General features: G+C 38.9%; 1 protein-coding gene across 1 annotated transcript; it reads right to left on the bottom strand.

Moving 5' to 3' along the window:
* Positions 1-626: 626 nt before the first annotated feature.
* Positions 627-11,760, bottom strand: LOC111517685 (UDP-glucosyltransferase 2; the record flags this gene model as incomplete). The annotated part of the gene is made up of 5 exons (XM_023173906.2): positions 627-1,182; positions 4,453-4,672; positions 6,214-6,436; positions 6,603-6,961; positions 11,550-11,760. Coding segments are annotated over 5 exons (1,287 nt in total), but the record flags the coding sequence as incomplete, so codon positions are not given.
* Positions 11,761-14,417: the final 2,657 nt, after the last annotated feature.

Below are 14,417 nucleotides of genomic sequence, written 5' to 3'. Positions count from 1 at the left end.
AAACCGTGATTCGTAGATTTTCGCCATGGCTACCGCTGAGGTATGCCACGATGTATTATTTTTTCTGCAAATGTAGCTGTTTTTTCCATAAGTTCTGCCTTCAGCTTGTCAAGTGATGATGCTTAGTATGCTCCTGTGACGGTTTTTTCTTTTTAATAATAATAATGAGACAAAATCTTGTTGACAAAGCTAGTAAGTAAGTATGAATGAAATACATAAATGTCCGATGAATATAAAAATATAAACAAAATTTAGTGTACACTAAACTAAAGTATAAAAAACACTGAATAAAAACAACAAACAATGGTTGAAACAAATACACACATTAAACACGCACGGTATGGAACTTAGTCAAACTATAACAGGGTTCACTACTCAAAAATTCATTGATTATTTTTCTGTATTGATTGGGTTGATATTTGTCTCTTTAGAGTAGCTTGGCCAGATGTTTATACATTTTCACATCATTGTAAAATAAGGTGTACACACTGAATAGAAAACGTGTTTTTCATATAATCCAATCTGCATATAAAAGTAGTTATTTCAAATTTTATTCATTTCCTTATATTGACAGAAAACAAAACAAAATACATATACAAGAATGGACAAGGAAAATACACAGAGTAGCAAATCACATTTTTGTATTTGAAAACTCGTGAATAGTATAAAAACATATTTCTAACATAATAACTGAAGATAATTGATCAAAATCACCAAATCACTCAGGCGACTAACTTTCGAAAATATTATATGAATATATCTATGTGTAAAGTAACGTTTCTGTTTGTTAAATCACATTTAGGAAATGTTTATAATAAGACCCTTTTGGACAGAGTTTGACATGGCAACTTAGATGCAAAATGCCAACCACAAATCGAAATTTGAATAACAAGAAAATGAAGTGAAATTCAGTTCTTCTTGATTTTATTTTTTCTCTTCATATTCCTAATCAACCCATACAATCCAGTGACAAGAAAAACGCATGAGAGGCAGATAACTATCAAGACCACAATGACATCCAACATGAAATACTCGTAGAAGGGCATATCAGCAGCGGGACTACGGAGGTGTTTCGCTCCTTTGTGTCTGAGGATGTACTCGATCCAATAAATGGCCTTATCCACTCCCTTCAAAGGTTGATCTTTGAGGATTGCAGCTGCTTCCCTCACTTTTTCTTTATACCTACGAATAGAAAATTTTGTTTTGAGATGTTGAAGAAAAACAGCAGTGGATATATTTTTTATTGTGATCATGTTCATAGATGCGAAAGAAAAATATAATATATCATAGGAAATCTAAAGCAAATGGAACTTCAAACGTTCAAGCCAGTCTCTATATACCTACACAGTAGGTTTAATGGACTGACGCCTATCAGAAAACAACTACTCCTCTGGCTAATACCACGAAGGGCGTTGGATTATATCAGACAGGCGTCAGTGCAGGAATCTTCACAGAAAATGTCCTGCATATGCAATTGGCAATACAACTGAAAGAGTCGACCTTCAGTTATGGAACGGGCACACTTGCAGACCGGTTTCGGGCTTATTAGCCACTCATCAGTGCAAGATAGTGACCATCATCGACCTAAAGTCAATGATATTCCACAATTGAAAATCGGAATTCTTTCAGAGTATTTCATTCCTCTTCCGAAGTTGGAGCGAACATCAAAAATGTCACTCCATCTAGTGGACGAGGTACTAACCAACTGCACATCCGTAATTTGCCCGATTCCTCTAAATAAGGAATAAAAACTTTCTTATTAGTCAATGGGCTATGCTTGAAGACTGGCAGTAAACAAATCTAAAGCAAATGGAACTTCAAACGTTCAAGCCAGTCTCTATATACCTACACAGTAGGTTTAATGGACTGACGCCTATCAGAAAACAACTACTCCCCTGGCTAATACCACGAAGGGCGTTGGATTATATCAGACAGGGGTCAGTGCAGGAATCTTCACAGAAAATGTCCTGCATATGCAATTGGCAATACAACTGAAAGAGTCGACCTTCAATTATGGAACGGGCACACTTGCAGACCGGTTTCAGGCTTATTAGCCACTCATCAGTGCAAGATAGTGACCATCATCGACCTAAAGTCAATGATATTCCACAATTGAAAATCGGAATTCTTTCAGAGTATTTCATTCCTCTTCCGAAGTTGGAGCGAACATCAAAAATGTCACTCCATCTAGTGGACGAGGTACTAACCAACTGCACATCCGTAATTTGCCCGATTCCTCTAAATAAGGAATAAAAACTTTCTTATTAGTCAATGGGCTATGCTTGAAGACTGGCAGTAAACAAATCTAAAGCAAATGGAACTTCAAACGTTCAAGCCAGTCTCTATATACCTACACAGTAGGTTTAATGGACTGACGCCTATCAGAAAACAACTACTCCCCTGGCTAATACCACGAAGGGCGTTGGATTATATCAGACAGGAAGAGGAATGAAATACTCTGAAAGAATTCCGATTTTCAATTGTGGAATATCATTGACTTTAGGTCGATGATGGTCACTATCTTGCACTGATGAGTGGCTAATAAGCCCGAAACCGGTCTGCAAGTGTGCCCGTTCCATAATTGAAGGTCGACTCTTTCAGTTGTATTGCCAATTGCATATGCAGGACATTTTCTGTGAAGATTCCTGCACTGACGCCTGTCTGATATAATCCAACGCCCTTCGTGGTATTAGCCAGGGGAGTAGTTGTTTTCTGATAGGCGTCAGTCCATTAAACCTACTGTGTAGGTATATAGAGACTGGCTTGAACGTTTGAAGTTCCATTTGCTTTAGATTTGTTTACTGCCAGTCTTCAAGCATAGCCCATTGACTAATAAGAAAATATATCATAGGAAAACGATTCATTGAACATTTCTATATGTTTGTGTTATGATGAAAAACTATCGATCAGCCCCGGGTGCACGGGTACAATACTGATACCAAATTAAATTCACCCACCGGAAATTTAAGTTCATGGAGAAACAGTGATGAAGAGATAATTTTGTTTATGAACGCCCCTTTTTCTCCACGGCTGGCGCCCCAGCTGAAATATTAAAAAATCTTATTTCACATCTACAACATAAACGAACCTACATACTTACCAGTCTGGAGAAACAGAAATGAATGAGTGTTATATGAGTGACTTTCGCATTCATAAGTATAGATTGTAATAAATTTGTTACTTGTTTGTTAATCCTCAGATGAATATTGTCATGGAAATGGAGTCACATATCTATAGCACATCACTAGCAAACAGGTTAGCTTAAGTCCAAAGTGAATGGGTCTATTCGACCCTCTACCGCAATCCGCAAGGGTTTATTGTGGTTCACACCCATTCATATCGACCAAATAAACCCAGCTTCTTAACGAAGCCGATTAGTTTGTATGGTGAGTGATCTTTCAGGTCAGATGGTGATAGTATGGCTCTACCGAACTCTAAAAACCTGATTCGGACCTCGGTGGGGCAGGCACAAAGTATGTGCCCCGCCCTTTCATCATTTTCCGAACAGAGGCGACACACACTGTGTTCCGACAGTCCGAGTCGCTGCATATGATGGTTCAAATGACAGTGACCTGTAAGGAGGCCTGTTAGACATCGTGATACATCCCTACTGTAGTCCAACAACTGTTTGGAATCAAACTTCGAAGGTGGAGTAAACGCCTTGGAGTGGGCCAATCCTGGAAGATTCTGCCAGAAGTCCATAAATCTTCTTGTCATCCAGGTGTTCAATCTTTGTGTGGCAGAGCCATTGGCGATGCCAATGACAGGTTCTACTCCGATGGAGCTGCTTGCAGCACCCTCCTTTGCTAGGAAGTCGGCAGCTTCATTGCCTTCCAGGCCAGTATGGCCAGAAATCCAAACCAGAGACAATCTGTTAAGTCTTCCTATCGAGGATAGTCGTTTTTGGCAATTTTCTACCAATTTAAACGTTGCTTGGTAGGAGCCAAGAGCTTGCAACACCGCTTGACTGTCCGAGAATATTTTTAGTGACTTGTGTATGAGATTGGATTCTTCCAATTTCTCCGCATACAATTCAATAGAGTAAATTTTCGCTTCAAGAACAATCGCAGAGGTTCCCAGGCGGGTTCCTTCTCCCGGGGGACCCAGTCCTCTCTACTCGGGAACAGTACTTCCAGTGTCAACCAACAGTCTATTGCACTCTGTATTAAATCGATTTGTGCAATTGGCAATGTGTACAATTCTATATGCAGACCATCTAGCCTCTCTCTTCAGAAAAATGTGGAGAGGAGTTAGATCTAGAAGGATCTCCATGGCCGCTGACGGTGTGGTACTGATGGCACCACTGACGACCAGACAAGCAAACAGACATTGGTATCAGAAGACAAAAATTCCAAAAGGCACGAGATCAGGAGAGATTGGAGGCTACTTCACAGAGCGATGACTCCTATGAATGTTGCATTGAAGACATACGAGTATTGAGTGAAAACTCACCTTTCATTCTCAGCCACTTCTATGATTGCTTTCTTCACATCGTCTTTCGTCATTGTTTCGGAGTTCAGACCCACAGCTATGCCTTTGTCGGAAATGATTTCAATATTAAGCGGTTGGTCGACGATTAACGGTATTCCAACCATTGGTACCTCATTGTAGATGGCTTCCTCAATTGATTGCAGACCTCCTTGGGTGACGAATACCTTGACTTTCGGATGGCCTACAAGAAATTCCTACAGAATTTAGGAGTGATTTGCAGGAAATACTTTTGACTTGATGCTAACTTGAAAATTGATCCGTAGGGATGCAGAAATATCGTTCTAACAGATGAACAACTGAGTGATTTTTAGACATCAGAAATATCATTTAACGGGTGATTTTTCAAGAGGTATAGGATTTGATTTACAAAACAATACAAAAATTTCGAAAAAATTGATGAAATCTTTATTGGAATTGATCGAATGATCAATATAATTCAATGTTTGGAGATGATTCCATGCAAATGTTGTCCGCGGCTCCGCTATAGATGGCCCATGCGCAAAGTCCAATTTTGGCACACTCTCTCTAACATATCGACCTGTATTTCACGTATAAATGATTCAATATTGGCTTCCAGAGCGTCAGTCGTTGCAGGTTCATCCCTGTAGACATGAGCCTTAACGTTACCCCACAAGAAATGATCCAAAAGCGTTAAATCACACGATCTAGGCGGCCAATTGACGGGCCCCAAACGTAGATAAACTGTTCACCGAAGGCGGCTCTTAATTGGGCCATTGTTTCGCGTGTCATGTGGCATGTGGCACCGTCTTGTTGAAACCACATGTCAGGCATGTCCAATTCTTCTATTTTGGGCAACAAAAAGTCGTCAATCATCACACGGTAGTGCTCGCCATTCACAATAACGTTCCGGCCATTGTCGTCTTTGAAGAAGTACGGCCCGATGATGCCACCGACCCAAAATCCACACCAAACAATGACTTTTCCGGAATGCATCCGTAGCTCTTACAATGCTAGTGGCTGGCCTTCACTCCAGATGCGGAAATTTTGCTTGTTAAGGTATCCATTCAACCAGAAATGAGCCTCGTCGCTGAACACAATTTTTCGATAAAAATGTGGATCTTCCTCCAACTTTGCCAGCGCCTATTCACCAAATGAAAGACGTTGTGGGAGGTCGTGTGGCTTCAATTCTTGCACCAGCTGTATCACACCCATATCCTTTCGCAAAATTTTCCACGTAGTAGAGTAACAGAGGCCCAATTGCTGCGAACGGAGGCGAATCGACATTTCACGGTCATCACGAACACTGGCGAATACAGCTGCAATATTTCCTTCGGTCCTCACTCTACACATGCGTGTTGGTGGTTCAATGTTCAATAATGTAAACTGGGTTCGAAATTTAGACACAAGCTTCCGAATAGCTCCCTCAGTAAGCCGACGAAACTGCCAATACATTGGAAGAAGTGCACGATGCACTTTCTTCGCTGAGCATGAATTTTGATAATAAAATTCAATAATTTGCAAGTGTTGTTCATTTGTACGTCGATTCATGGTTAAATTATAAACCAAACTGAACAAGTTTGACAATGACACAAGACACGATTCATGCGTGATCTGTCAAAACAGTGTTGCCAATAAGATACCAGCAAAAAATCACTCATTACCAATACTTCTTTTTTAATCGTTTTGACTTCGATTTGATTTTTACTAATTATAATCTGGTGAATAGAATGAAGATATAAGGGTGCGATAATAGATACCGACCTAAAATATCCTGCTGCGGTAGCCATTTCCTGATGAGAACATTATCGGGTTTGTTGGCTAAATCATCAATTTCTCTTTTCCACAGTACGTTATAAGGTAGTTCTGAGAAAGCTTGGCTCAGAGTATTGGTGATTCTTGAATCCAAATTGCTGCTGTTTACGGAAGAACCCAGACTGAAATAAATGGCTCCATTTTCGGACGAGTCCAAAAACTCTTGGAGGTCCTGAAAATATATAGTTCAAAAAGTGTTTGTCGAAAAATATATAAAGAATCATATGAATGATTGAAGCTGGTGTTGTTGAAAAGATTCGTGAAATATCAGTAACCGTGTTAACGTGGACTATGTTCCGTTTGTCGAAGATACACAACGTTTCATTCATTTTTCTTACCTTTGGTAACGGTTTTTTTTCTTGAATATGAACCTGATTGATTTCGATCACATTAGGTACATTCGCTCTGGGAATGCCCATAATCGGGTTGACATTGACTAAGAACAGGCTAGTATTTTTGTAGACTTCACCAAGATACGGAATATCATTTCCAAAATACTTCCTTGCCAATTTATCTTCCTTCGGCATGATATACCAATAGAAGAGACCTCTTAACCACAGGTTGTACAGAAATCCCTTCAATCTGTAGGTAATGCTGTAGTCGTTTCCAAATGTCATCATCGTATCAGGATAGACGGGGTGCGTAGGGTTGCCCATATTGTCGTGGGAGTGGAGGAAGGGTGAGAAAGACGAAATACCTGAAAAGAATTGGAATTTGGAAATGGTTCAATTTTTTCTTCCAATGGACGAGAATTGACCATTTTAGAGATTGTTGACTTGGTACTTTTCTACTAATAAAACCGAAAACTAAATGAGAATAATCTAACTGAACAATGATGTTCATTGTCGTACTGACATTTTTTGTCGTTTTTATAAACAAAAAATAACTTAACAAACCTTATCGGGTTGTTGGAATTGCCATACGACAGATAAAAAGGAATATTTCTAGAAATATCGATGTTAATGTGTTTGTCTTCAGGAAATTATTAAATGTTCCGCCATAAGATATTGACTTCATATTCTAGGTTGTGAAGTATTCGTCAGGAGCTTCAAAATTATTTGTAACAAAACCCCCTTTCTATTCAGTTTTTTTTTTTCCAGATGGGGCCCAGTCGCCATTTCGAAATTTCCATCTATCAATTTCACTTCAAAATGAAGTATTCATGCATTAATTTCATTAACTACAATTTCAATTTTTTGAGTTGACCAATACAAAAAATAAAAGGGGGGGACATTAAAGAAATGCACATAGGTACTACTGATTTTACTGGTTAAACCATCCCTTGAAGTGAATTCAGTACGGTCAACAAAAGGTTGAAGTAAAAATGGAACTGAACACTGCGGCTGCTGCTGGTATAGTTCAAGTAAACGATATAGTGCAACCTACCTTCCAACAGCTCTCCTTCAATAATATAGTTAGGGAGCTACGTCAGTACCGGGCAAGCGGTCCTCGATCGAAGACAAAATGTGAAAAACTGAGAAAAGTACTTGATAAAAATAACTGCGTAAACGCAAACGAAACATAAGTGGAACCACCTATTGGTGTGACACCCAAATCAACTTGCCATGGAATTATTTTCCAGCAGCTTGACTGCATATATATATATATATATATATATATATATATATATAATATATATATATTATATATATATATATATATATATATATATATATATATATATATAAATAGATAAGTACTTTTTGATCATCCCCATATTGATTTCAATTTAAGAGCCACCGGTAGACAGCTGTTTCAGCCTATTGGGCATCGTCAGTACCGGGCAGGCGGTCCTCGATTGAAGACAAAATGAGAAAAACCAAGAAAGTACTTGATAAAAATAGCTGCGTAAACGCAAGCGAAACATAAGTGGAACCACCTATTGGTGTGACATCCAAGTCAACTTGCCAAGTTTTTATGTCAGTGTTGGTGGTTTGATCAATCAACCGACAACTGCGGTAGCAGGAATTTGGGAAGCTAACCTGAAATGCCATCGGAAAACGAATCCACATGTTTCTAGAAATGATATGAAATCTAGAAAGGTTAATGCAGTCAAGCTGCTGGAAAATAATTCAATGAAAATCAAAAAATGAATAGATAAGTACTTTTTGATCATTCCCATATTGATTTCAATTTAAGAGCCACCGGTAAACAGCTATGTCAGCCTATTGGGCATCGTCAGTACGGGCAGGCGGTCCTCGATTGAAGACAAAATGAGAAAAACCAAGAAAGTACTTGATAAAAATAGCTGCGTAAACGCAAGCGAAACATAAGTGGAACCACCTATCGGTGTGACACCCAAGTCAACTTGCCAAGTTTTTTATGTCAGTGTTGGTGGAAGTAATCAATTTGATTACTTCATTCCTTTCTTTGGAAGATTCTCTCATCCCTTGTTTTTGTATCAGATGGAGTAGAAGAAAGCCAAAAACTTTCTTTCCCAAAAAATTAATCACTCCTAAAAATATAACCCCTTCAATTCAACATCTAAAGGTTTTGGTAATCCTGTATTACATCGCTTCTTACGTTCATAAGGCTTGTTTTGACTATTTTACGTACAGTTGAGAAAAAAATTTCGTCAAATCTGATGTTGCTTGTAATAGTTTGTTTCCCTCGAAACCAAACTTGAGATGTAGACTATTATATTTATTGAAACGTACTCTCTGTGTTTCAATATTCAAATGCAACCTAATCTCATTCATTGGTATCTCTTTTTCGCATTGTTCACCATCGCTATTGAAATCACTACACTGGAAAAAGTCTGCGTTGTTATCACACTCGTTATTATTAATACCTGTCCAAGACGCCACATTTCAAACAGATAACCAAAATTTTATGTAATTATGACCGCACCAATATCGAATTTCAACACTCAGATCACGATCAGTTCCTGAACTGAACACGACGGCGATAACCATCACCGCATTCCCGATTTCTATTCGTCACCATAACATGACTTCAAATGTAATTTTGTGACTCTACAGCCAAACATAAAACTCGGTTAGTTAAAATTATCCAATAGGAACCGCCAAGTCTACAGTCCACTTGGACTAGTTCGGCTCTCTATGTATTGTTTTTTTTTTGGCCTTTGAGAGTGTCGACAACTTCAAATATGCACAATATCGTTTACTTCGATTATACCAGTGCTGGTTTCATCACTATGTTTTATACATACACTGTGTCCGTAAAGTATGGAACAAATTCATTTTTAGCTAAACAGGTCATTTTAAGAAATAATCCTGGAACACGTCGATTTTTGATGTTAATTTACCGTATTTTAAAATAATAATCTAATATACAGGGTGAATTACGTTCGAGTAATGACGTCACCGTCATTTTTTTCAAATGGAACACCCCCATTTTGCCTCAATTTTTGGATTACTCTAGCTGAGCTGATTCCAAAAATGTATCACATGTTGATTCCAATTGGTACAGGGTGGACAAAAATACAGTAGTTGTATGTGTGCTAATAAAGTAACGCGTAACATTCTTTATTAGGTAAATTAACAATATTATCAAAAATACTTATTGTCTAGCGGACAGAATATGCTGGAATACATGACTTTATATTAAATGTTCGAACTGCAGCCCTTGCTGTATTTGACAGTAACCCAAACGGTGTAAAAATTCTTGTTGAACCTTGTGTATGGTTTCTTGCGTGATATTGTTTATTTCTGTTCGAATTTTCACTTGTACATCTTCAATATTTGCTGGTTTCGTTTTATAAATAACATTCTTCAGATGGCCCCACAGAAAATAATCCAAAGGATTTAAATCTGGTGACCTCGCTGGCCATTCAGTGGGTCCACGTCTATCAATCCACCTGTTCGGAAAAATTTCATCTACGTACCTTCTAACATCTACAGCATAATGTGGAGGTGCACCATCCTGTTGAAACCATAAACTTTCATCAAAACCTCCAGGATTACGTCTGCTGGGAAATAAATTACGTAAAGTAGGTACGAGATACCCCCTTAAAAACTCAAGGTACTTTGCCCCGTTTAAATTACCTTCGATAAAATAGGGTCCAATGATTCGATTTCGTACAATTCCAGCCCATACATTTACCTTTTGAGGGTATTGTGTATGATGCTCACGCATCCAGTGGGGGTTTTCTTTTGCCCAGTATCTACAATTCTGACGGTTAACCTCACCATTCAACGTGAATGGTGAGGAGAAAAAATAATGTTTTGTATCAAGAGAGGGTCTCGGTGACATTTATCCATCATTTCTTCGCAAAATTGGAGTCGTCTATCGGGATCATCTTCGTTTAAATCTTGCACAAGTTTGATTTTATAAGGATGCCATTTTTCAAGCTTCAATAGTTTGTGTACCGTTGTTTTGCCAACACCGATTTTACGAACAGAAGTGTGCGCATCTTCTTCAAAACTCAGTAAAACATCTAATGCTGTATCAGCATTTGCAGGGGACGACCTGATTTGCGTACATTTGCAACCGTACCAGTTTCTCGAAATTTTGTTTCCAGCTTACTGATTGTTGAACGCGTTATAGGTCTTTCTGGATATTTATCATTAAACAAATTGCACACTTCCATCTGAGTTCGCGATCTGTCTCCTTACCCAATCATCATAAGTATTTCAATTCTTTGTGTTACACTCAACTCCATTTCTACTTCCAATTAAATCTAAGCAATCATTCGAGTATTCACGAATACCAAAAATATTGTAGTACTAAACTGTCACTGAACATCAATAAATTACTAAACAAATAATGATATTTCACAAAAAACTAGACGACTATGTTTTTTATAGATGTAGATAAGAAATAATTTCTTTCATATTCTGTCTGCTAGACCACAAGTACCAAACATGTTTGGAAACAGCTCATTTTTATTACTCTAAACATGTAGCAAACTACGGGGTGTTACATTTAAACTAATTGCCGCTAGACAATAAGTATTTTTGATAATATTGTTAATTTACCTAATAAAGAATGTTACGCGTTACTTTATTAGCACACATAAAACTACTGTATTTTTGTCCACCCTGTACCAATTGGAATCAACATATGATACATTTTTGGAATCAGCTCAGCTAGAGTAATCCGAAAATTGAGACAAAATGGGGGTGTTCCATTTAAAAAATATGACGGTGACGTCATTACTCGAACGTAATTCACCCTGTATATTAGATTATTATTTGAAAATACGGTAAATTAACATCAAAAATCGACGTGTCTCAGGCTTATTTCTTAAAATGACCTGTTTGGTCAAATATACTATTTTTCTACCCATTCATACACGAGTAGTTAATTTTTATTTTACTCACTTATTACTGGTGATTTGAATCTAGCACCAAACGCATGTATGAGGGGCCAAACTTCCTCCACAATCACCAAATCGAAATGCTCCTCCGGGTCTTTGATCAGCTTCTGAACTTCTTCAGATCCAAGCTGGGCTTCGACTAAGGTCTGTAATAGATTTTGATCCCATAATATTTCTGAAAGAGAAATCCGTTTGCCGGAAGCGTAGCAAGGACGTTAGCATTTTTCAGTAGATCTTTAGTGAAACTGATGTCTATTTCTGTGAGATTAACCAGCGACGGGTCCTTTATATTTTCCGATGATATGACTGTTACTTGGTGTCCTCGCAGAGAAAGTTCCCTCCAGATTGGCTTGTAGAATGATTCGTGGCTGTGAGCAGGATAAGTTATCACTCCCAAAATCCGTGCAGCCTCCTTGAATGACGGTAGAACGAAAAGAAGGAGATATAACGAAAAATACTTGCTAACACACATTTTTCCCATGGCCACTTGGAAAAAATATCCAACACTGTTTCGATCAGCGTTACACTTATATATTTCAGTTGTTAGGTTAAAAAAACGAACCGACTTCTATTTTTATAATGATAGGGAAAAGGAATAATGTTTTTTCACCGTAAATGTTCGTTAAACTTCCTTCTTATCGTCGATCCATTTACAAATTAGTTATTTACCAGGCGCAAACAAAATTTTAATGTTGATTTTCGTTATTAACTATTCAATAGCATTCTAACGACAGCTATGAAAGTTATCACAACAAATATTTCCAACCCTGTAGCGGAGGCTGAAGTTGAGAGTGCAATACTTTCTTTGGGTCGTTCAAATAACTATGAGTAGCTAGAGAAAAAAGGTCAATCACGGCAGAGCCCCGCATTACCGTGACAAGGTGATGCTACGACGAGAGGCCGCCCGGTATCTCGAAGGTTCCGTGGAGACAGCTGATAGGCTCAGTGTCATTCATCCTTTCGGCACGGATACACACACCTTAGGATTAAGCCACCGTTGGGATGCCATTCAGTTAGGGAATAACAAGAACCACAAGTGATTATTTCATTCCCGTATCCAGCGGGGCTACGTGGAAGCAGGCATACGATAGCCGGTTTGCTCAACCCACACATCCCAAGTGCACTCGCCGAAAACAGCATGCACAGTGGTTCAGGCAGTGAAAGATGAACAAGAACAACCAACCCGCCCGCGGTGATTCTAATCCGAGTCAGAAAAAACATCACCGTAATCATTCCTCAGCCATCGTATTCACCAGATTTGTCCCCCTGTGACTTTCTTCTGTTCCCATGATTGAAGAGACCCATGAAAGGGCGGTGTGTCATGACGATCAAGGGAATAAAAACCGATTCGCTTCGAGGACATACCAAAAATTGCTTCGAGGATTGGAAAAAACGTATATTGAATCTGAAGAGAACTATTTTGACTAATTATGAATTGATAAATGAATGATATTTTCCGAAAAAAACTTAAATTCGCCTTATTTTTTCAACAGGCCTCGTATGTATGGACCGAATACACCTGTAGGGCCTGTATAATTTTTTGCCTGCAGGTCGTTAAACTGATATGATAACAGAGAATGCTCTCAAGTGGAAAAAATAAAAATATTTCAATCGCCAATTTTTGTTTGTTAGCCTATTTTATATTTTACTGAGGCATATCGTGAATATGATATTCTGAATAGACAGGACCGCATTCAGGATCGCAGTGACGGACATCAAGATATCAGTTTTCTGATGATGAAGCGAAAGTCTCAGGTTGGTCTCAGTGAATATACAAACTGAATTCTCAAAGGGTAGGTAGGTCTAGGTGAGTGGGTCTATTCGAACCTCCACCGCAACCAACAAGGGTTTATTGTGGCTCACACCTATTCACACTCGACCAAATAAACCCAGCTTTTTAACGAAGCCGATTAGCTGTATGGTGAGTGGTCTTTCAGGTCAGATGGTGAGAGTACGGATCTGCCGAACTCTAAGAACCTGATTCGGTCCCCAGCGGGGCAGGCACAAAGTATATGATCTGCTGTTTCATCATTTTCCAGACAGAGGCGACACACCCTGTCTTCCGACAGTCCAAGTCTCTTCATATCTGTTTAAAGTCTGTTTTTCCGTTAACCAGCTGTCGCACCCCTACGAACGACAACCCTCAAAAGTCGAAACTTGTGCGAGCTAAGGATTAACGAGGTCTTACCTTTTAACGTGTGATTCCTAACACGGTGATTCAAATGACAGTGACCTGTAAGAAGGCCTGTTAGACATCGTAGTTCATCTCTACTGTAGTCCAACATCTGTTTGGTATCAAGCTTCCAAGGGTGAATAAACGCTTTGGACTTCTGCCAGAGAAGTCCTTAAATCTTTTTGCCATCCAGGTTTTCAGTGTTTGTTTGGCAAAGCCCAAAGCGATGCCAATGGCAGGTTCTGGTCCAATGGGCCGCTTGCAGCACCCTCCACCAGAGACAATCTGTTAGGTCTTCCTATCAAGGAGTGTCGTAAATTTCCGCTTGAAATACAGTCGCATAAATTCCTAGGCAGGTAGATAGCTCTGTCCTGGGTCTGCGACTGAAAACACCTGCACCAGAACCGGAAGATGTTTTGGAACCAACCAACAACTATTTGCTCCAAATATTTCCTCCTCCCGAAGGATCCAGTCCTTCCTACTCGGGAATAGTACTTTATAAAGCAGAATGCTGTGACTTCCAGTGTCAACCAATCTGTTGCACTCTGCATTGAATTGATTTGTGGAATCCATGTGTATGCAGTGATCATTGGTCTGGCAATCATCACATAAATGCAATGGATTTGTTTGGGACCAAAACCCCAAGTTTTACCACAAATCCTTCGACATATCCATAGTCTGGCGTTGTATAAAACTTTT

The sequence above is a fragment of the Leptinotarsa decemlineata genome, unplaced genomic scaffold (genome assembly GCF_025532065.1).
Source record: "Leptinotarsa decemlineata unplaced genomic scaffold, Ldec_3_MD MMD2_P_RNA_scaffold_12, whole genome shotgun sequence".
Lineage (NCBI taxonomy): Eukaryota > Metazoa > Arthropoda > Insecta > Coleoptera > Chrysomelidae > Leptinotarsa > Leptinotarsa decemlineata.
Note: the sequence above shows the minus strand (reverse complement) of the source record. Positions and strands in the feature narration are given on the sequence as shown.